A 25324-nucleotide genomic window follows, 5' to 3' on the forward strand; every position below is an offset into this window, starting at 1 on the left:
GCCCCTGGAAATTTCCATTACATGCATCTGACAAAGTGAGTATTCACCCATGAAAGCTAATGCTCCAAAACATCTGTTAGTCTGTAAGGTGCCACAGGATTCTTTGCTGCTTTTACACCTCAAACAAACTTCACAATCATCACAATATTAAATTGTTTAAATTGTTTAAAACTTATACTGTATATGTATATAATGTCTTTTGTCTGGCGAAAAAGATTTCCCTGGAATCTAACTGTCCACCCATTTACATTAATTCTATGGAGGAAATGGATTCGCTTAACATCATTTTGCTTAAAGTCACATTTTTCAAGAACATAACTACAATGTTAAGCGAGAAGTTACTGTATTTAGGATAGTTTGAGGAATTGGCAATGTGAAATCCACCGGAGATTCTTTTTCTATTAAATAGGAACATCAGGAATGACACGCTCAATACAGAGCTTAAAAGCAAAAAAGCCTTTTACTGAACAACTGGTCTTTGCAGGAAGCCCCCTCCTTTTCCATCCAGTGGAGTTATAGTACTGATACACGATTACTTTCAATATCAAATGTAAAACTGAATTTGCACTTAGTAAATATCTGGGCTTCTTTGCTCAGGTGAACTACACAGTTTTGCAACAGGACTCTACATGGACAGATTACTGGGCAGCTCTGAAGTTTGTTTATTAGTATGTAATATATCACAGGGAAAAATTGCTCTGTACATAGGTCGCAGTTATCTGGTGAGCTGTGCCTTAGACCCTTGTTTAGCCCCTCTCTAGTGCACCCCTCAGATGACTGGCCTGGCTCCCAGTGCCTCACTTAGGGTAGTACCCTACAGTCCTACCACTCTTCACTTGGATCTCCGAGCTGCAGTCCTCCCGCTCCCAGTTCCCAACCTCATTACCCCAACAGACCCAAAGGAGTTCAGCACTTGCAAGCCTTTTCCTCCAGGAGCCTATGACAGTGGCTGACTAGCGACTCAAAAACAGCTTCTTCAGAACAAAAATTTTTTTTATTTTCATCAACAGGTACATAGCACACAAAGGGTTAATACAAAGCCTCCTATATGCGCATTCATTTCCCCTTTCCTACACCTTAATCTTTCCTTGCAAACATTTGAATTGCTCTGCCCAGCTAATCCCTCTCAGGCTGGGGGAAGCAGACCGTCTTGCTCACAGCATGCTTTCTCTGTCTCTGCATCTCCTGGCATGCCTATTCGCTCTCACTGACATGCCCTGGATAGTCCCCTTCTTCCCAAGGCCATCAGTAAGGTTTAGGATCCTCTTTGATCCTTGGCTTAGCCTTGTTTGATTCTGATCCCACTCACATGGGAGAATCAAGCGGAATCATTAAAGGAAGGAGAGGGTTTGAAGAAAACCATGTTGAACTTGAGTTGAAGCAGAACATCTGGGAGGAAACGTGTGACATATGTGAGATCTAGGAAGCTTCAATGGGCTATTTATTATATTGAGATGGGCCAAATGCTGTGAGTGTCAAGGATTAGTCAAACTTTGGCATCTATAAATGTTTTTTGTGTCATTGTGAGCTAGGGATTTTATATTAGCTCCATGGAGGAGGGTTACAAAACTTTCCGCAGGAGCTAAAATCAATGGGGCGTAATCACTGAAAAGCCCAAAACAGGTAAACTCCTCCAGAGAAGAGCCATCTCTGGGGGGAATTACACATTCTGGCTCAGACTGGGTTCAAGAGGCCCAGCAGACAAAGATTTTGGGCTTTAAGGACCAGTCTAGGCTGGCCAAGGATCTCTCATTTAGATCCAAAAACTGATAAGATAGTAACCAAGAGGGCAAAGCCCACTGCAAAGGTTGAAGGACTGAAGTCTGCCATGGTCTCCCTGTGGAAGATGGGTGAAGCTCAGCAAGCTTAACATGTGTGGAGATTGTTTTATACGCTTTCTCTATAATGCTTTTGTGCGAAAATAAATGTACTGTGCTTTGCAAAAGCTGGCTGGTCATTGATAACCTATCATTGTCCCTGAGATAGAGGGCAAAAAGCAGGTGCTGCACTAAGGTCAGACCTGCTGGGATAAGCACAGTGAATTGCAAAGGGACTGTAAGCCTAAATCCCTGGTCTGAAGAGAAAGGGACATAGGTCCCTGCCCAGAGAGGTGATGGCTGGGGACCTCACACTTAAAGGCAACATCCCTGGAGCAGACCAGAGAGGGAAAGAGGTGCAGCTAACCTCGAATTGAGATATGGTATCTTGAGAAGCAGTTGGAGATGCAACTCAAGATGGTTGGTGTCTGGCAGTCCCTTCCTCCAAGTGTTTTACATTTACTTACAAGTTAAGCTTCTGACCCTGGAGGTGGAAAAGCTTTTACAAAAATAAAGCCTAGATGTTTTGAAAATGTTATCCTCGGTGACTCAAGTGTCTAAGTCTTTTCTGAAAATTGAACTTCAGCTCTGAAACTCACTTAGGTGCTTTTGAAAATTTTACCCATTGTTACAAGACTTGTTGCCTGGAAACTCCGGTTAGTTTCCCAGAAAAAAAATGCATAGGTGGTTATAAAATAGCATTCAAAGTACACAAGAATCATAAGTAAACAGTCAAAAAAGGAAGCAAAAATATTAGTTTTGATATGCCACTAAAGGAAAGCTAAATGGCAAATTAATATACATTAGAAGCTGCCAGAAAACTAAAAATATTTGACAATAACAAAGTGCTAGGTCTGCACACGCTAGTTATGTTATTGCTGGCCAGCTCAGAGCACTGTTTTGAAATTCCATCAGTTTGCCTTGTTTACACAAAGATGACTCAGATACTGCTTTACTAGTGAAGAATAAAGCAGAACAAATTTCAAAGACTAAGAAAACAGAATAGCCCAAGACCCAAATAATTAATATTGCCATTTCAAGAACTTCCCTCTTCCCACACCTTTGTGCTGCGTAACATTAAACTCTGCTTTTAACCTCCATGTTGCTGTCAACCAACCCACCCACAAGATCTACCCCATGAAACTTCTGATTCCCAAAACAAGCTCTCTTCCTCTCCTGTTAGTCTCCCACCCTTCAACTTCCATTCTGATAACACAGCCAGTCACTTCACTTCCTACCTCTTCATTTGACCTTAGTTAACTCAACTCACCAATAGCCAATAAGGCTATTATCTCCACTAAAGAACACTCATTCTGATCTCTTAATAGAGTTTACCCTCTGACCATCATCTCATCTCCTTTAGCATTGCCTACTCCTCTCTTGGTCACCAGTCCATCTTTATCAGGATATCAACTCCATTATCATCCCTTAGTAATCTTTTCTCAGAACATTACTTCACAGTGCCTCCCTCAAATTCGCTCGCCAATCATGAGTCATTTACGCCTCTTGCCAGTACACTACCTACTCCAATTCTCAGACGGACACTTAGTGCTCCACACTATTTCTGTGGACCAACATTTTTTTGCCTCATTCACATTCCTAATTTAATGTCATGGTTTTTCCTCTTGCCTTCTCTCCATTCCCAATCTCTCCAGCTGTTCCATTTACCCCAATTCCCGCCCAGTTTCTCACGACCCCTGAACCTATGAATCCTCCCTATTTTCCCCTCACCCAAGCATCATTCTTTCCCCTCCCTCCACTCCCAGTTTTTAAACACTATCGACTCTAGCCAACAATCCTATTTCCCCATTCTTCCCTGCACCTGTAAAGCTCATTGAACATGTTGTTCACAATCACGACCTCAACTTCCTTACCTAACACTCACTCCTGATCTAACCCAGCTTCCACTTTTTCCATTCCACAGAAGATATTGTCACAAAAGCCACTAAGAACCTCTTCCTAGTTAAGTCTCAAGTCCATTTTCCTAACCTTCCACTGACAGTATTAATTACTTTTTCTCTCACATCCTCATCTCCTAGGTTTCTTTCTCTCTGACTGCTTTTTCAGCCTTCCTTCGGTGGCTGATCCTCCTCTCCATTGCCCTTCTCCATGGGAGATTGTATGGTGCTGCCACTTGTTATTTTTGAGCAACTGCATCCAATCACACAGTTCCCCATTACCTAGGCTATTATCTACACTGAGAAATCAAATCTTCTGCTCATCTGATTTTCCCGCCCTCTGCTCTCTTGAATATTGCATGCAAAGCAGTTTGTCAACAACTGAAGCTCAACATAGACAAAATTGAGGGGCTTTTTCTTACTCTTATACTGGCATCAGAAAAGTTTCAGAGAAGGGCAACTAAAATGATTAGGGGTTTGGAACGGGTCCCATATGAGGAGAGATTAAAGAGGCTAGGACTTTTCAGCTGGGAAAAGAGGAGACTAAGGGGGGATATGATAGAGGTATATAAAATCATGAGTGGTGTGGAGAAAGTGAAAAAGGAAAAAGTTACTTATTTGTTCCCATAACAACTAGGGCCCACCAAATGAAATTAACGGACAGCAGGTTCAAAAGAAATATAAGGAAGTTCTTCACACAGCGCACAGTCAACTAGTGAAACTACTTGCCTGAGGAGGTTATGAAGGCTAGGACTATAACAGGGTTTAAAAAAGAACTGAATAAATTCATGGAGGTTAAGTCTATTAATGGCTATTAGCCAGGATGGGTAAGGAATGGTGTCCCTAGCCTCTGTTTGTCAGAGGGTGGAGATGGATGGCAGGAGATGATCATAATGGTCCCTTCCGACCTTAAAATCTATGAGTCTATGAGAGAGGTCACTTGATCATTACCTGTTAGGTTCACTCCATCTGGGGCACCTGACATTGGCCACTGTCAGTAGACAGGTAACTGGGCTGGATGGACCTTTGGTCTGACCCAGTATGGCCATTCTTATGTTCTCTTGTATCTTCTCCATCATTCTCCATTATTGTCAAACACACGTGGTTTCTCCATTGCCAAAGTCTGCAACCTAGAATGACCTTCAATTCCTCTCACCATATACAGTTGCAAACAGATCTTGCCTTCTTCCCCAAAGTATCTAGAACCTGCTCTCTTCTTTTCTGCACCAATGTCATAATCACTCACCAGGACATCTGCAACTTCCTTTTCTCCAGTTATCTTGATCCCACTCACCAAAATCCATCCAGCATTATGCCTCTAAAGTCACCTTCCAGCACTGACCAGAGGAATCCCCTTTGAAACCCATTGTTAGCTCATTGTCCTGTTAGCAGTTTCAAGATTGTTCTCTCTTTCAGAAGGCCTTCCGTACTAACTCTACCCTTTTCTCCTACGCTGTGTCACAAACTATGCTATTCTTTACGCTTTTTTCCCTTCTGATGCCCCCTCCTCAGCATCTTTCTTTATACCTCCCCATGTATGGAATGTCCTTCTAAAGCCATTTTGCCAACCCAGCATACATACAAACCATCAACTTCCATTTAAATCCCTTCTGAATAGTCACTTCTACAATTTCTCCTACAAGTTAACATTACATAAGTATAAATAAATGCAGTTTTGCACTTGCCATTGTCAATGCCAAGTAATCACACGATTATATTGTTGGAACTCATGTCCTCCTACAGTCCTGTTGTTTTGTTTCCCCATCACAGGGGAGGCTGGAAATTTTACTGCAAGCTGTTCATGGCAGGGACCTCTTCTTTTATAGGTCACAATAAAGTTCCTAGCACATTCTTGCATGATGGTAAAAAAAAACAAAAAACCTTAAATTACTGATCATGAGAGGCAGGAAAAACTCCTTTAATGTCTCAATAAAAGGACACAAAACTAAACAATATTGTGCATATACATTGGGTGAGGATTGGAAAAGAATGGAGACGCATTGATGGTCACCACATTAGACCACTGCACGGTCTTTAATACTGAATACGGGAATCCACAAGTGAATTTAACAATTCAGTCATACAGATAATAAGAGTGTACCTTTATTTTAACATGTGCACTGCACTCGTGCAGTAGATACAATGCCAGCAGTCTTCTTTCACCACAGTCAAATTACTACCAATCAAGTTTTTAAATATTTAATCACATTTCTTGGTGGAAGCAGCGTTTAGTGCAAAGAATAAAAACAATTTTTTCATTCCGTTTCCATGTGTAGTGAGGCACTCATAACTATGTCCCAACTGGATTTAAAGGTAAGGTGTTGTTGAACTATAGCAAGTTTCATCTGACATTCACATGAAGCTGATTTTGTTTAAGTTTACACTACAGCAAAAACAAATAAATAACGAATGACAGTGCTTTAACCAAGGTAGTAATGTAAAGAGAAAAACAGCAGTGTTCAGTGTTTGCCAGTCTGTTTTCTATTACATCTATCACTTTAAGAAAGTCTACATAAAAACATTCCAAAACAAAATAGTTACACTCCCTACCCTCTTTTCACAATATCAATATAAGAAGAAAATTGTCATATGTACTGATCAGCTTACAAAACAAATGTTTCCTCTCACCTCCCCATCACCCACCAATTTAGGACTCCTCTCCCTCACTGAACATTCCAGGGACTGATTTCACAGCATCTTTCCACTTCCAAACAGCCCTAATTCCATGTATCTATGCAAAACAAAGCAATAGTCTTGGCGCTACAAACCTATCAAGTGTATAAGATCATGTTCTAATCCACAAGCTGGGGGGGGGGAGGGGAGAATCACTCCAAACATGGAGACACAGGCTATTTTAAGCCTCAATCCTGTGTGCATCCATGCATGCACACTTAACATTACTTACATGAGTCATCACAACCAAGTCAACGGTGCTACTCAGGCATGTGAAGTTAAGCACATGTGTTTTTGCAGGATCAAGGCCTTAGTTTTCACCCCACATATAATCCCACTGACTTCAACCTTCAGCCAGAAATGCATAATTACAACTGCTCAGGGTCTAGCAGTACGATCACTACAATGTTCTGTGCTCTGGATGTGACACTGCCATGAATGCCTAGGGACCAGGAGAAGGCTCTTTCCACTTTCCTACAAGGAGACTATTCTTTAAGAGTTGATGGACTGCACAGGCTGTAAATCAAGCAGTGATTTGGCCCCAAGTGTATGAAATAAGTAATGCTGCTTGCAATCACTTAAAGCAGTAAATTAGAACAGGGAATACAAAGAACTTCACTTAGGCCTGGGGTACACTAGCGGGGGGGGGGGGGGGGCGCGCGGTCGAACTAAGATATACAACTTCAGCTACGCTATTCGCGTAGCTGAAGTCGAAGTATCTTAGTTCGACTTACCTGGCCGCCCTCACGGCGGTGAGTTGACTGGCGCGGCTCTGCCGTCGACGCCGCTTACTCCTCCTGCCGAGGTGGAGTACAGGCATCGATTAGCGGATCGATTTATCGTGTCCAGACAAGACGTGATAAATCAATCCCCGATACATCGAACACTGCCCGCCGATCCGGCAGGTAGTATAGACCTACCCTTAGCTTCCCAAGTTAAAGTGGTCTCTCTAATAGCATAATCATACATACAATAATACACACCAAGTGAAGAGCAAAGGGGATTTTTTTGCAAGGGTTCTAACTAATATCCTTTAGGATTTCTTCAGAGGCTACTTACAGTTCATTAGTAGTTTTGCCAGATATGACAGAACACATCAGTTATACTGTTTCTTCAGAGTGTAATAATTGGAAAACTAGTTATTTGATAATCTTAATTCATTATTAATGGCAGGGAGGGGGGACACCACTTTGCCTCAAACTACAGTACATAGGAAACCTGGTGTTTAAAGATAGTCTCATTTTGGTCCACGATGTTGGATACTCAGGGAGGGACAGTGCATTTTTTTATTCTCTCAGACATACCAAAGGGTTAGACTTCTTACCTCCTCTGAGGTGGAATCTTTTTAATGTTCTGCTTACAATAAAGTTGGCAATCGGTAAATGGCAAGCTTTTACAAAAATATAATTTCACATAATGTGCAGAAATATTGAAGGGAAGAAAAATTTTTCTTTAAAAAATCCCACAAAAAATAATGCAATCTTCCTTCCGTTGGAATTTTGACTTACCAGTGAATACTATGTCTGGGCCAAATCCTGAATTAGTGTCACTGTGCACACCTGAATCCATATGATCAGAGTTTAACCTAGTGAAGTGAATACACTAAACACACATAAAATATGAATGCACAAGGATCTAAATCACTTTCTCTCGTCTTCCCTTTTACGCGACTTTCATTCTCTATGGACATAATGTTCTGCCATAAAGCTAAGTAAGGAGTATCTGCCTACTAGAAGCCTCATTACACATTTCAACATCCCACATACTGGTGGGAAAGTTATGGTGCTGAAAATGCCTCTGTAACCTACTCTTAATCCATATTAAAATCAAACTCATAAATGTGACAGGGCTAAGTAATTCTAAGTGGTGACAGGTCAGAGCTTTGTCTGCTGAGGAGACTACAGTAGCATGATGAATGAAACTAAGGCGTAAACAAATGAAACCTCAAACTAGCTCCTTCCCTTTATAACTAAGGACATAGGGTATTCTTTAAAAAAAGTTATGCCCTTCACATTTTCTGTAATGGAAGCACTGTGGTATTCACTTAAGAGAAACCCGCCATCCTTTAAAAGCACCATAATCTATAAGGGAGTTAATATCTGGGGAAAAAAAATACATGGACTATTCTCAGGAATGAAATGCTAAAGATGTCTTTTTTTAATCAGTTTGTGAAGATCTACAAAAAAATAAAAAGGATCACATTCTAAAGGTTCAGTGCATTCAGCAGCTATAGTTTTGCTGCTAATTCATCTTTAAGTTGACTTTCAAAAATAACACCCTACCTCATCAAAATATACATTTTCCATTTGCTTTTAAATTAAAATAATAATAAAAAACATTTAAAGAATTCACAATCAATAGCAAGACTAAGTTTCAGGATCATCTACAGCATATAATTTAAAGGTTCAAGATGCCAATACGTAGCACGCGGCGAGCCTGTATGCTCCATGCAGCACACAATTACAATATCTTGATCTTCACACTTCAGTTCTTGTCTTCCAAATAGTGTAGAATACCCATCTGAAAAAAAAAAAGTCAAGGAACAAAGCAAACTGTGTAGTATATTGTCAAAGAAGCACTTTTAGAACTAAAGTGAAATTAATCTCCAAATAACCCGTTTATTAGATCTCAGAAAGATAGGATGGGTAATATCTCCACCATTCCTTCTTGATCCCAGGAAGTAGGACCCCTTTGACACTTAGGGCTAGACGCCATTTTTGTGAAGTACCTCTTTTTGCCTCACACTCATGTTTTTAATTTAGGGTCATGGATTTTTCCTGTAGTTGTATAAAAAGATTTGTTCCACAAATGCCATGACTTCTACTTACAGTTTGTGTCATTTCTGTCCCTTTCTTACTTTGACTGCCATCACACTTTCTTAGTTTTGATCTTGGGTATTCCCCATAATGTTTCCCTCTTCTTGTTGTACATTGGGCTGGAAGCAGTTAGCACAACATTTCATTCTGCTGGGAGCAGATTCTGACCCCTTCTCCATGAGTGCAGAGGGATCCAGATACAGCACAACCAATATACTTCCACTGTGCAGAAGATGTGAAGAGGTAGCGTTCCCCCTGAATGGCAAGGAGAAGTGATCTGTTTGAGCTCCCTGTTTTCTGATATTCATGGGGTATAAGAAAGATTAGATCCACTTCTGTGTAAATCTACTTGCCTCCCTGTGGCATGGGAAGGAGGGAGGTAAGGTGAAGACTAGGGCAAATTTTAGGATGAGAGTAGCGTGCACTGCTCTGCAGCACTAACAGATGACAGTGATCTAAACAGAGAACAGATGGATTTCCTTCCCATTCTTATGTCAACTTATCTGGAATACTTATTAGTTTTAATATCTAGTTTTCCATTTTTTTTAGAATAAAATGTATGCCATTAACATTAATGCACACCAGACGTCTAAGCTGAACAAACAAAAGTAATGTCCTGCAAACATGCTGGAGACTAGTCTGCAGGCAGCATGATTCCTGCTGCCCTTCTTAGCATTTCTGAATATATGGTGTTATCTTGTCACGTCGACAGACAGAATGAATGAAAACCTGACCTTTATAAGAGCTGTTCACTTTGAAGCCTATTTATGACTACTTAGTAGCCAGAATTAACAGAATTAGCTTTAGTGGCATTTCATGCCAATTACCTCACCAAAAATATTTAAATATACTCTCCAAAGGAAGCAGTAGCACTTCTTGCCATAGTTCACGTAGAAGCATTTTGCAATACTGCTGCACAAAGAATACAACAAACACTTAAACGTCTTTAATACAAAATGCACTCAAACCATTTACTGAGTTAAACTAAGCAAGGCATGGCCTATATAATAGACAGTGAAAAACATTATCCACTGAATAAATTAAAGCTGTTAATCATAAGAGTAAAGCCAAAAGAGATGGCTTTCCTATTTGTCTTAAAGATGCTTTAAGATGCAATCTGAATATTGATGAATAGTTGGTAAGGTCAAAAGAAACAGGAAGATCGTTCCAGAGGGCAGCGCTTCAGAACAGAAGGCTCTGAAAACAACCGTACCAAGATAGTGCACAGGAACAGAAAGGAAGCTGTACAGGGAGAAAACACACACAGAGAGGTAGACCGTGGCGGAACCACTCAACCCTTTAAAAACCAAACAGAGCAGACCTGGGTACACAAGAAAAGGTGGGCAACACCAAGCAAGAGTCTGGAGAAAGAAACTTTGGGAGATTACAGAGGAGGAGCTGCAATAATCAAGGCAAGCGCAACCCTATCAGGGCAGGCCTCTATGGAGCTGAAGACTTGGGCAGCCTTTTCATGCCTCAAACCTCTCTTTCTCCACAGGAAGTGGCTATTTAGACCAAGGAGGAGAAATAATCATCAAGATGAAGGGACAGAGACAAAGCAAGCAGAAGGGAAGAGACTTGAGAGGAGAGAGGAGCAGTTTGTCCTGGGCCTTGAAAATCCTGGCTGAGTACCTGACTCCTTGATTTTTCATTCGCACAGGTTTATGAATTTATCCTGTGGAGGTATAACCCACAACTGACAACTTTATAGGAGAGTTAAGGAACAAGTGGCCCAATTTTGAAAGGTGCCGGGCCTCTCTCACAAGGACATCAAATGGGAACTGTGGTTTCATGGCACTTTTAAGCCGTTCCCTCCCTACCCCCAACCACTACTACAGTAGTTCACTTCCTGTTTAGCAATTACAAAACGTGTTTAGATTAGGGCATTTAAAAGTGTTGTCTTGTTCATTTAAAGAAAAGAACTATTCAGTTCACTCCAACCTGACGAACTGGAGTTGTTTGATTTATTAATCTTGCAGGCTCAACCTTTTATATTTGTCAAGGATACAATTCCATGTATGAGGGTACACACACTGTTTCCTTTGAGAACTCCACAGGGCAATAAAGCCTGCCGAGCTGTTCTTCATAGAGGGTCAAGGCTTCAGTCAGATTGATGCAGTTTCCCTGAGAGGAGGACAAAAACAAAAAATATATATATCAAGTCCTAGTTACAATGAAGTAAAGAAAAATTATAGGTGCATAGGCACAGACGCATGTATAAATTAATTTTAGACTGCTCTGCACTACCGAGATATGTTTGAGCTCTTCTTAATACACAGTGCTTCCAATGTTAAATGCAAGATGAAGTCTGAATAACTTGTTTTTCCATCTCACTTACTCTTTCATGTAAAGACACCTATCCAATCACAATTTGTAATGAATTTGTAAGTACTAGAGGATTGTCTGACTCCCTTCTCATTAGCAGGAGCATTAACTGCATCAGTGCTTCCAATTTCAGTAGACATTAATGATATTTATATGAACACCATCTACTCCATAATCATTTTCTTTATGATTGCTTCCATACATTAGTAAACAGCATTATAAGTCAGGTTTTTCTTAATTAAAATCTTAAACAGACTATGTTGTATGAGTCAATCTACGTTTAACAATTTAATCTACTCATCCATAAAACAATATGTTGAAACAACAGAGATTCGGCAGAGGAATTTCTGCCTTACCTTCAGTTCCTTTGTGTCATGCTACTGAAATGCAGGTGCTTCCCAAAAAATACTTTTTTTGGTATCTAAGCAACCAACAGCGGTTTTCTCCCCCTAAAGATATTAGCAATTATTTGCTTACAAAAAGAAAGTAAAATCTAAATGACCTGCTATTATTTCCCCTCATAAGACTATTGCCAAGACACCACCACCTCCACAGAAAGACAAAGTAAAAATCATATTCTTCCATTCCAAGTAACAAACTCTACAACCACCACCTACCCTAACAAGCCAGGCAGTTCTTGGGGTATACACCCTTTTATGAGACTAACTTGAAAAACTGAAAAGCCATGGTTTAAGAATCATACTCTTCAACAGGCAATTAAGAAAGTGAGGTATGAGGTCACCACGTCAAGAGGGTGGTAAGTGGAAGACATGTAGCCACTTCTGTGTACCTAGTTTGGAAAAAATTAGGGATAAGTCAATCCCTTCTGAACATCTCACGAAAAGAAGGTAAGTCCATAGTATAGGCTATTATTTTAGGTAGTAACTGCAAGTCTAAGAAAGAGTTCCATATAAAAAATGTTTGTCATTTGTTCCATGGTATCCATCCCACTTGTGCATTTTGGTACCAATTCTAGAACTGAAGGCAATACAACCAATTTTGAAGCAGTGTAGATGCTCTGCTCTGCCAATATTTTAACGAAGTGCTCCAATGAAAATTCCTCATTTAAGCACATACTTGCAGTTCATTTGTTTTCCCAGCTGAACAAAAACATGTTCTCTCATCACTTTAACCAGGAAAATCTGTAATGTTGCTAGATAAACAAATTTATTCAGTGACATTTGCTGGAAATGTTTATATTTTATTCCTGAAAGATATATTGAGCATATTAACAGTCCAACCCAGGCTTGTACCCATTGAAGGGACATGGGATGAAGATTCAGCAGAGCCATTTCCTCTTTCAAGAGACCGATACAAACACACCACATATTTGGTGCAATCTGTTCATTCTAAAGTTCTAGGGCTTTTTCCTTTTGTTTATTTTTAAAGGGTTCTTCAGAAGTATTTTTATGATTCCCAAAGATAAGTCACCTGACAGGGATAGTTTAGCAACCCCCAAAACTCCATCAGAAACAAGAAAGTCTTCATTTCAATTTGGTTGTGCCGGAGATTTACCAAAAGGTTTCCAGGAGTCCAATTCAGCACATCCCTGTTAGAGAGAAGTCAACTGGGGAACAAATTCAGGATCTCTACTGTCTCAAACAATCATCTATTTCCTCCACAACATGCATATATTTTAAAGGAACATCTAAGAAAATGGTCTATAACAAAAAGTCTATTAGTTCTTTACAGTCTTATGCCCAAGTAGAATGTTGTTATTCCACACTCGAAAACACTCCCTTTATTTCTCAAATCTACCTTACATCTGGACTCTTATGTTAGCATTCAGCGGAGTATCTGAGTGCACCTTATACTTCAAAAATACTCTTAATTGGAAGACATATTACATTACAGAGTTTTGTTTTTTGAGAATAGACTTAACCTAAGACACCAATGAGAATTTTACTGTTGTGTTTCTTCTTCCAAGACAGCTTTGAATTTGTTAAAAAATAGCCCTAACTTAATATAAGCTTATTTTTGGACACAGACACAAAAAAGTCAGCCCGAACAACAGACATACATAATGAGAACAGACTGAACCAAGCAGATCTTCTATTTAATTTAGTATAGCAGAGCAGTTTCTTTCAAAACTGTTTCTTCTATGTGGCAGCCCCAGATAATAACTATAAAGTAAGCCCAACCTGTCTGTTTTAACTTCGGGAATGAAAAGGTATAAAACAGTTTCTTTGCTTCCTACTATTACAAGGATCCTCTCCACTATGGCGTATTTGAAACAAATCTGAAAGTGTTCAGAGGAGTTTGGAAGGAAGATAGGGAGAGATGTCATCCTACTTTTAATTTATTGTACCTTGACTTTTTGCATTATACTGTAAGCTCCATGGATGGAATAAAGAAAGCTTTCTGTCTTACAAAGTATTTTTTTAAACATCGTCTTCTACTCTTAAGGTGCTCACTTTCAGTTTGCTGGAATGCCAAAGAGAGTTGGGTAAAACAGTGATCATTAAAACTGATATGATATTTCATTTACAAATGCACTCTTGATTACATGATCCAAGATTGCACACGTCCCATTGCAATATTTCCTACTTATTTCTGAACAGGTTTACGAATACTATAGGTTTCAGGAAATGGAAAAGAAGAGATTTATAAAAGGTAAGAGTTGGGAACTTTAACTTAGCACAACTGTATACACTGAAGAGACTACTGTAGTACTCGTTTAGTAACCTATTATTATGCAGAGGACTGCAGTGGTTATTTGGTTCAGCTGTCCTTTACCAACCATATAATTTTGTTTTGACATCAAATTGAATGAGAGTACCAAAACAGCTTGTGTGTGTAATTTAAGATTCACAAATAGAAAATAGCACTTGGTAATTTATGGAACATACCACCATTACGGAGGAAGTTTAATGGTGAGACCAATAAGGCACACAATGACACAAAATATATATATATATATCTCTCTCTCTCTCTACAGACTAGTTTCCCAGACTGTCATCTTAGTATCCTATCCCTTTTCCTGTCTTCATATACGACAGAGGAATCACTATAGCCAATGTGGCAAACAAATTACAGGAAAGAACAAAACACTTCAGTGTGTAATTTCTACATTTTGTCAAACCCACAAACTCCCACTCCTCAAATCAAGACTTGCCCTAAGAGTGGTCAGACACATTCCATTTTACAGTATTTTTAACACCCTCTTTGAATTGACATATAGAAATGTAGGTTTTATATAGTTGTCTACTTTTATTTAACATGCCAAAAACAAAACAAAAAACACTGCCAATTATCAAACAAATTATCCAAAAACATCCCCCCTCACTAACAGCTGACAGGCAACCAGAATAGTTTAATGAATTGGAGCAAAAGGTTTCACTTAGATTACTTCTAGATTGCAGATATGATGCCAAGTTAGAGCAAATTTAGGAAACATTCCTGCACCACTGAAATTATTCAGATAGGGATCAAGACTAACACCCAAATGACCATCTTCAGTCAGATAGGGGAAACAGTCAAAAAATGAGTGTAGGTTTAAGGAACACAATTCAAGCGTGTAGCAATATACTTTTTCTTCCACCTAGCCATTTTGTATCCAGTAATGGGCAATATTAGACAAAGCGAGAGACTTCATTCCATCTCACTTATACTGAGTTTAATGCAGTTTAAACAGGTTGACTAATGGAATTACTCCTGTACTAATGGTAATACGTGAGATCAGAATCAGGCCCTTAAATTTTCCCCTTTTGTTCAGCAAAAGCTTTCAGCACACCACAGAGTTGGAGAAGTTTTTTCTATTTTGTACTGTAACCATCCTGAAGGAAGTTTTCCCAATTTATTTTGGTTTTGGCTTTTTCTTTATAGGTGCCACGATGAGATAGCTCTGCAGCTTTCTGAACAGGAGAGTACCTACCATGATTATTAGACATGGGGAATTTTAAATAAGCTTACTTGCATTATAAAAAGACTACATATTTCTAAACAGTAAGATTTAAATCACTTACATGGATTAGAATACTTACATCTTTCACTGTCCATGCCTTTCCCCAAATGTAAATTGTCTCACCTTTTAGAGACTGTAAGCTCTTTGGGACAGAGGCTATCATTTATTACATGCACAGTGAAGAACCTGCCAGGCTGACCTCAAAGCACTATTGCAATATGAATAGTGAATACAGAGAGGGTCAAAACTTTTCATGAAAAGTTTGTCCCTTTCTTATGTACCATACCCTACCCCACCCCGCCTCCAGGAAGTTCCTCAAAAACCTTCAATCAGCTCCAGTTAAATCCCCACCACATACACAATATTAGTGTCATCAATTCCCCACCTCATATTTTAAGATAAACCTATCCCATGCAACATTATTTCTTTCCTCTGCCACATGAGCGCACACACTACCACCATGCTTTGTGTGGTAGCAGCCAGCTTTCCTACTGGAAGGAAAAAGGAAGGGTAATATCAATAGCTCATGGGACTAGGACAAAGGACTAGGACAAAGTTGAATTCAGCCAATATTCCCTTTTCCTTTTATTTCAGCGTGACTAAGGGCCAGAAGATATCTATTCTACAGCAAGATAGAAAATCATTTTGGCTAAGTACGTATGTGTATGTGGTGGGAGATGGGGCAGTTATCAAGAGATAATGGAGCTGAATGGGTTCAAAGGAGGACTCTGCAGCGTTTTATGAAAACACAGTTCATTTTGGGATCACAAAGAAATACTTATAACTGGAGGTTATCCCTATCCATATGTAGGTGTGCATGGTGCACGTGTACCCATGTGTAGAATACACACACATATAGGAACCATGCCTCAAAAGTAATAGCATTGGTCAGAAGAATTTTGAAAGAAGAAACTGGCAAGAAATTACACACACACACACACACACACACACACACACACACACACACACACACACACACAGGAGAGCAGCTATGAGGCAATGGCCCAACGAGTCTGAAGAATCTACAAGGGCAGATGTCTATTATATTGGAGAATGGTTGGGAAGGAGCAGCATGACAAATGGCGACCGGGGGGGGAGTGGGGGGAAGAAATCTGATCCTCACAACAGTAGTTAGTGGAATGCACAAAAACCCACCATAAACATTCTGAGAACATTTTTATCTGGACAGGAAAAATGACCCAGACAAGGAAGTGCAGTTCCCATACAAAAATATTTTTGAAATTTTCATTTCATAAATAGGCTCAGGACGACAGCTATTGGCTGAGAAGGTTAGACTGGCAGGGCAAGTATCTGGCATCAAGGATAGTGGCTATCAGTTAAAACGGTTGGGTTATACAAAACAGACGATGACTGATAATAAAACAGCCATCATACATCAGCTGTTACAGAACCTTCCAATAGGTTTGGACAGCATGCAAAAAGGTAGTTTTGAGGAAGTTTTGACAACTCTTCAAAAGCACATAAGTGATTTGGGAGTGGGACTTATGCACCTGTCACTTAGGCCAGTGGTTTTCAACCTTTTTTTATTTGCAGACCCCTAAAATCTGCATTGGAGATTCAGGTCTTTTGTATGGCTGCAGAACTATGATGCCTGAGGGTATGTCTACATCTACAATTTTGCAGCGCTGGTTGTTACAGCTGTATTAGTACAGCTGTATAGGGCCAGCGCTGCAGAGTGGCCACACTTACAGCAACCAGCGCTGCAAGTGGTGTTAGATGTGGCCACACTGCAGCGCTGTTGGGCGGCTTCAAGCGGGGTTCGGGGAACGCGAGAGCAAACCGCGGGGAATCAGGTCTCCTTCCCCGGTTTGCTCCAGTGTTCCCCGAACCCCCGAGCAAGCAAGTCTCCTTCCCCGCGGTTTGCTCTCGCGTTCCCCGAACCCCCGAGCAAGCAGGTCTCCTTCCCCGCGGTTTGGTCTCGCGTTCCCCGAACCCCCCTGCAAACCACGGGGAAGGAGACCCGCTTGCTCGGGGGTTCGGGGAACGCGAGAGCAAACCGGGGAAGGAGACCTGCTTGCACGGGGGTTCGGGGAACGCGAGAGCAAACCGGGGAAAGAGACCTGCTTGCACGGGGGTTCGGGAAACGCGAGAGCAAACCGGGGAAGGAGACCTGCTTCCCCGCAGTTTGCTCTCGCGTTCCCCGAACCCCCCTGCAAACCGCGGGGAAGGAGACCCGCTTGGGGGGGGGATTCGGAGAACACCGGAGCAAACCGTGGGGAAGGAGACCCGCTTGATTATCAGAGAGGCTTCCTCAGGTATGCTGGGATACCTGCTTATTCCACGGAGGTCAAGAAAAGCGCTGGTAAGTGTCTACACTTGATCACCAGCGCTGGATCACCAGCGCTGGATCCTCTACACGCGAGACAAAACGGGAGTACGGCCAGCACTGCAAACAGGGAGTTGCAGCGCTGGTGATGCCCTGCAGATGTGTACACCTCCTAAGTTGCAGCGCAGTAAACCCCTCACCAGCGCTGCAACTTTGTGATGTAGACAAGCCCTGAGGAACTACTGAAAGAATGAGATTGTAAGAGCCAAGAGTGCAAGCTGAACAACTGAGAGGAAACTGAATAGTTTTTATGTGCTGTACACATGTCAAGCATATTCGACGATAAAAAGTCACATGGTAACTACTATACTACCACAACTATTAGCCACATTAAAAATCTAATCCTCTCTTTTCAAACTGTCTTCCATAACTGTCTACAATATAAAAACAAATCCTACAACTAGCCAAGTCTGTCCTAGCACTCTTGTTAATGCAAATAAATCCTCAAAATTCTCTCACACAAAACTTTTCCATGGACTCTGGTGTGCTGAAAAGTTGCTAGCCACTATTAGTCTTTTGTCTCTACCTAGTGGTACAAGATCATACTGCACAATACTCATAGATTCTCTTAAGTCACTGGTTCTCAACCAGCAGTACATGTACTCCTGGGGGTACTCAGAGGTCCTCCAGAGGGCACTAGATAGTTGCCTAGTTTTACAACAGGATACATAAAAAGCACTAGTGAAGTCGGTGCAAACTAACATTTCATACAGACAACGACTTGTTTATACTTCTCTATACACTATACACTGAAACGTAAGTACAATATTTACATTCCAATTAATTTTTTTTATAATTATATGGTAAAAATGAGAACGTAAGCAATTTTTCAGTGACTGTGTGCTGTGATACTTGTATTTTTATGTCTGATTTTGTAAGCAAGTAATTTAAGTGAGGTGAAACTTGGGATTCGCAAGACAAATCAGACTCCTGAAAGGGGTCTGGAAAAGCTAAGAGCCACTGCTGTATTCAGTCTCTGAATGTCTAAGGAATGACCAAGCTGTGGAATGGAATGCATGCGAAAGAACAAATATGCTTTCAGAATCTTGAGAGGGCAGTATAACTATGTAAATCACAACTATAAAAAGAACGTAAGATACAATCTAATTTCTCCCTCTTTTCATGATGTATTCCTGGTTCAACAGAGCCTCCTGCCAAACCTAGAAAACACGAAACCTGCTTTGTTTAAAAACATAATGAACAAATCTTACATCACAGAACCTGGCTAAATGTTCCCCCAAACCCTCACTATTATGCAATTTCTGTTTAGAATAATGTGCTAATTTTGCAGGAGAGGAAAAAAAGACAAACAAATGAAGCCTCACTTCATTTTACTACCTTCATTGCACCCATCCTCCAAGAGACATACATCTTGTCTGGATAATTCTTCTCTGCAAGAACCTGATCCAAAGCCCACTGAAATCAACCAAAAGCCTCCCATTGATTTCAGTGGGCTTTGGATCAGGCCCCAGATGTAGCTCCAGCTGGCAATGAAGACCTGAGAGACAAACAGGAGACTGCCGCTGCACATATTTCACAGCTTTCCTGAAGAACACTGATGGACACACCCCTAGCCAGTTATACCTACAGTTCCATTTATTTCGTGCCCTCTCGCTCATGAGGAGCATACAGATGTATTATCTACTCAACACAGTCATGCAAAAACAAGGCTATTGGTGTGCCAGTGAAACTTTCATGAATTTGGAACTTAAGTTATTTAATTAGGAATAGTAGCATGTGACCAGTTTGGGGAATTGGTGACTTTTTCCCCTTAATGCATGTTATACCCTCAAAAAATAAAAATAAAAATCCTATGAAATAAGGGAAAAAACAGCAAGTTCTGATTTCAGAACAAACCAAAGCACCACATATGCACAGCACATAAACAAATTCATTAGACTGAATTAGCCTGGGAACAGTAACTAGAATATTGGAAGAGGAAAAAGGAGCAGATTACATAGCCAGAGGCGGAGGATAAAAAAGCAATAGCAAGGTACAGTCAATTACTACTCTTTCAGACTTTTATCCTGTGGACAACAATTATTACCACCTCCCACCCGCTAGCACTTCTGTATTTATTTACCTGCTAGTAACTGCTGATATTTCTTGGACTTCCCTAGCTACTGTCAAGGAGCTATCTATTTGAGACTCCTGGGCTCTACATCCTGTGCATTTGCACTACATAAAACTCTATCTGCAGGTGCAGTCTGCAGAGCCTAAAGTAGTGCAATACATGTAATTGTACTGTTAGCTTATAGCGATACAGTTGTGGTACAGTATAATCAGTGTGTATAAACTTTTTTTCTTCTATATCCATCACATGTAAGGTAGTTTTTATTTAACTAATAAAAACAAAATTTTTAAATGCTGTTTTTGTGCCTTTTTAATTAAATGCAAACTTCCGTCCAAATTCAGCATAAACACAAAACACAAAGTAAAAAATGAGTTAGTTAATAAGAAATGTATCTTTCACCATTTTCTAACACAAAAAATGTAAGAGCTCAGAATCTTCCTAAACACATGTTAAGCTATACAATTGCTTAAATTAACTTGTACAGATATAGTGTACCCACCTGAGTAGCAAAAAGTTCCTAGTTTAGTGAAAAGACTATATTTGTTTGCAAATCAACATGTTTTAATTATTACTATCCCATGAGAATCAATCTTTCTTTAGGAGAATAACTCAAAAGGTACATATGCAAAACAAAATTAAGAACCAATGATTATTTAAATTAAGGTTTCCAGCTTGCTGATTTAGAAAAAAAAAAAAATCAATCCACCTCCAAGTATATTTGCTTTAAAAAGAATTAAGATACTAAAAAGGTAAACTTTAGCATAGTGAAATATGTACAAATCATTGCTAACAAGTAATCTGAGTCTGTAACACAGGCTAGTCTTTGAGAAAGTCACATCCAAAGTATATGGAAGGTTTGGGTTTGTAAATGAAGCTATGTTGTTGAAGAAAGTTTGCCCAGACACTAGGAAGAAACAATATTCTAAACCGACAGCCCTTAATCTGACAGCTTTCCAACTTGAAAGGCTGACTCCACTGCATGCTTGGCGATCCCTACAGCCAGTGTTCAAACATCAGCACTACAGCACAAAGCACAACAGATTTCAGCTGGCGCCCTGTAGAGTCAGCTACTGTGTGGCAGCTGACCAGTAATAAGTAGGAGGTCTACTCCATTATTAGACACCTTGGTTTCTGCTGAGAAGTGTCTGCTCATCATGGAAAAAGCCAAGATGTAACACAGGGAGACACGAAAAGCCAGAATGAATAGATGGGCAAATAAACCATTACTTCTTCTGGTGCCACTTAATACATTATTTTTAGGCTAAACCATAGTTTTCAGCTCCCTGGAGAACGCAATCTCAGTTTTTACAAATGCCTTCTTTGAGAAAATGAAGTTGTTTTGCTAAGTAAATACAAGCTACACCATACAGACCCAGACAGCAGTCTGAGACATAGCAAATTGGAGTAACACTGTGTAACAGAATCTATAAACTAAACAACCCTCCACTACCAAACCACAGACTGGCAAACTGCAATACAGAGACCAATTCAAGAGTAAGCACTTATCAACACATAGCATTCAACACGCTGCAGTTTTCAACATATGTCTTAAACTAGGCTCCAATACCACAGTGGTTAATGTTGCTAATGTACTTTTACTAAAATAATCAAATTTGGCAGATTCCTCATGAATACCTAAAACCATGCATACAATTTTAAGTTTACAGTTATAGAAGGCTGATTTTACTATATTTTACAAGTGAAATGAGTTAAACTCTGATGACACTATGGTGGGCAATAATGACAACAACACAAAATAAGTGGGGGTGGGGGTGGTTAGTGCGAGTTTTGTAGGCAAACCTTATTTTTTTGTGAATTTATGCACTGCAGTCTAGCATAAAAGCCATTTCCTTTACAAACTCCTAGCTTAGATAGACATTAAGTTCACAGATAGACCAACAAATGGTTTGTTCGCCATTCAAGAATTATTGTAGAGTACTAAGTGAAAACAAATATTTCAACATACTACATCTGCATGATATTAAAAGACAAGTTATGATGAGTACATTGGGAGGAAAAAATACCTTCAAAGTTACAGTTCAGACATGTGCTGGAGAACAGAAAATAGCAGAAAACATTTTATATTTAAAACAATGATACAAAACTTATACGTGCAGTTATGACTACATATTTGTGATAAGGAGAGTCCAGACATCCCAGAGGAAGAACAGGGGCCTGAAACCTCCAAAATAAGCAAATGAATACTATATACAATACTATTATACTACATTAACTCCTCACTTAACGTTGTGGTTATGTTCCTGAAAAATGCACATTGCCTCTTTAAGTACGCTGACCCCACTCTAAGTACACTGCCTTTTTAGATCAGGAAGTTGAGACAGCAGCTGCTGCCGGCAAGCTCCCTCCGTCTTGAGCACTTCCCGTTCCCCACTCTATGGAGATAGGATAAGTGGGTGGCAGGAGCAGGGGGAGGGGAGCACCCTGATATCATCCCTCCCCTCCGTCCTTCCTCCCCCCACCAGCAAGCAGGAGGCTCCCAGGAGCAGCTCCAAGGCAGAGGGCAGGAGCAGTATATGGCAATGGGAGGCAGAACAGCTGAACTGTGGTCAGTTGATAGCCTGCTGGACAGCTGCTGCACAGGGAACTTAAGAGAGCAGGGAGCTGATGTGGGGGTTGCCGGTCCACCCTGGTTCCAAGCCCCCACCAGCTAGCTCCAGTGGGCCGCTCCTTCTGCAAGCAGTGGACAAAGCAGGCAGCTGCCAAACAACATTCTAAGGTCACATTACACAACTTTAAATGAGCATGTTCCCTAATTGATCAGCAACCAGGACAATTTTAAGTGAGGAGTTACTGTATAAATGTATTAAGTAATGTCTTTTATGAAAGCCAGCAACACACGGGTCATGAATATCATTGTGAAATGTATGTATTAACACTGTGAGGAAGCATGGATATTCATTGATATTATACATTCAAGGCTGATTAGAGAAAGGGAGAAACAGGATTTCTCTCAGAGGGGAGGGAAGGCAGCTATCTCCCTCTCCCTAATGTAAATTAGGCTATATGGAACCAAAACAATGGAAGCTCCATTTACATATGAGTCAGCAGGGGGATGGGATGAACACCAGGGGGTCATCCTGCTCTGGAGACAAAACAATGAGTTTGGAGAAGTATAAAGAGAAGCAAGAAACCATCATTTAATGGACACAAGAGACACAGAGGACACAGGTATCAGAGGGGTAGCCATGTTAGTCTGGATCTGTAAAAAGCATCGACGAGTCCTGTGGCATCTTATACACTAACAGATGTATTGGAGCATAAACTTTTGTGAGCAAATACCCACTTCGTCAGAGGACACAGAAATCTGTGAAAGGTGGATCCCTCAGCCACGTGGGTTAAAGACACTGATCTGACTGTAACAGTGAAATTTCCTGAGGCCAAGATTGTAAATCGGTTAAATTTTAGACACTGGAAAATGTGTTTAATTTTTGTTTTGTCATCATTTTCTGTTTCTATTATCCTTGCTCACTCTCACTTACATCGCTATTCTTATTAATAGACTTACTTTTGGTTTTATCATAAAATCATCCCAGTGCTGTGCATTAAAGTGTGGATCCTCAGCTAAATTAAAAGGCTGGTGCATGCACTGTCTCTTTAGAGGAGTAAACTTGGTAATTTTGGTGAAATGTCCAATGATAGGAGCTGGTTACTGCAGAGGAGCGCTCTCCTAGGGGGTTCAGGAACTGAGGTTCACTGAATGTTACCTGCAAGGCTAGGTTAAGACTGACAGAATCTCGAGAAGTTTGCTGGTGAGGTGGACACACTGGTGTGGCAGGTAGCTGACACACGCTTTAAGCTCCAGCAAAGCTCTCTTGCTGAGGCAGAAGGGTAACAGTGGCTTATGGTTTTGGGCACCCCGAGAAAGCATCACAATATTTAAAAAGTCTCTTCCAGTGAGAGTTTGATTAGAACTACACTTGAAGTGGTTTTACGTCGGTTAATATATTAAAAGGCTTTTATATTTTTTTTAAAACTTTAAGTTAATGAATATTAGTCCAGAGGTTTCAACATTAGTGGGCGCTTGGAAATCAGAGTTTTGCCACTGTCTTCACCTGAAGTGTTTTTACAAGTGCCAAAATTAGAGTAGGTTTTCAAAAGTTGTCTCTAATTTTGTGGGTGGAAAAATGCAGGCAAAAATTTATATTTGCAAATCTGGTCCTTGAAGTTGCAGCTAGCAATCTAAACATTACTATGGGGAGGTGCTCTTTATTATTTACTCTCCATTTATTGCTGGTTCAGCATCCAGTAGGTCAGTTCTCAACTCTCTCATGCCTTATGGACAATGTAAGTTTTCATCTTTGTTTATATTACTAGAGCCACTGGCATGAAAACTGGTTCTTTGTTTAACAATTCACCAGTTCTTACTTTTTTAAACACCACTTGAAGCCATAATCCTCTGTGACAAGCCAACTAGTTCCTGAAGAATTGTTTATAAATGTCAAGACAAATACACTATGACCTCAGCTGAGAACATGCACCACCAGAAACAAATGAGCAGCAACAAAGACCATGTTTCATACATATATCCCTAGCAATATATTGAAGAAGAAGTCAGTCAGTATTTTTTCAGGATCTGAAAATGTAAGTCACTATATATAGAGAAAGAATGTATAATTATTACTTTTAATCACAGTGTCATACCTGCGTGAAATATTTTCCATCATGTTTCAGGACTTTCATTGAAAGGTCAAGAATCAATCGTAGAAACTCCCACGTAGAATCTGGATATAAAGAAAGAATTAGAATCTTCAAGTACTAGTGGCTTGCTAAGCATTACATAACTAATATTTAAGCACTGCTACTGAGTATTTCAGCAGGATGATTATTTTTCTCTATCATTAGTTTAAATAAAGTGTTGATTACCAGCACTTGGGCTCCTGGGATTTGTCAGTTTTTTTTAGAATTTCTGAGAGACTTTGCATAGCCTGTAGTGTGAAATCCCACACTTTTTTTCATGAGTTCCAACTATTTAGCTGACTGTGCTTAAAGTCAAACTAAAAGTGGTAAACAAAGAAAATTTCAGGAAAAAAAAAAATCTAGTCTTCAATGCCAGTAACTGGACTTTTTAAGCCCAGAATGCCAATAGAAAAGTATTTCATTACCAATAAGGTAAGGCAGTTTCCACCCAGCCAAGGGCACAGAGGAAGCAAGCATGCAATCTTAAACTATGGAGGTTAGATGCGTAAGTGACATTCCCCCATCAGCTCTAATTGTTCACATTGCAAGGTGCATATAGGTAAGCAGTTCAGGATGAAATGCTCCAGAGTCCTGAAAATAAGAAAAATACGCAGGAGAAAGAATATGATGGTGATTCTTTAAGTCACTGGATGCATGCATTAAATTAACCCTCATGAAGACTTAACTTGTTTCGCAAGCATAACTGCAATCGGCAACTCAAGCTACCAGTTATCTGTCATCTTGAAGGCATTACTGGAAAGCAATCTAAAAT

At 40.1% G+C, this 25324-nt stretch overlaps 1 protein-coding gene across 1 annotated transcript in view; it reads right to left on the minus strand.

Annotated features, from left to right (window-relative positions):
- Positions 1–5796: 5796 nt before the first annotated feature.
- SMS (spermine synthase) overlaps positions 5797–25324 on the minus strand; it is a 77182-nt gene continuing 57654 nt past the window's right edge. Inside the window, exons 9-11 of the mRNA XM_050936683.1 lie at positions 24517–24596; positions 11213–11328; positions 5797–8908 (exon numbers count right to left, since the gene is read on the minus strand). Of these exons, the coding sequence (XP_050792640.1) occupies positions 8866–8908; positions 11213–11328; positions 24517–24596 (239 nt within the window). The 3' untranslated portion in view covers positions 5797–8865. The remainder of the gene's footprint in view (positions 8909–11212; positions 11329–24516; positions 24597–25324) is intronic.

Source organism: Gopherus flavomarginatus, chromosome 1, assembly GCF_025201925.1.
Source record: "Gopherus flavomarginatus isolate rGopFla2 chromosome 1, rGopFla2.mat.asm, whole genome shotgun sequence".
Classification (NCBI taxonomy): domain Eukaryota; kingdom Metazoa; phylum Chordata; order Testudines; family Testudinidae; genus Gopherus; species Gopherus flavomarginatus.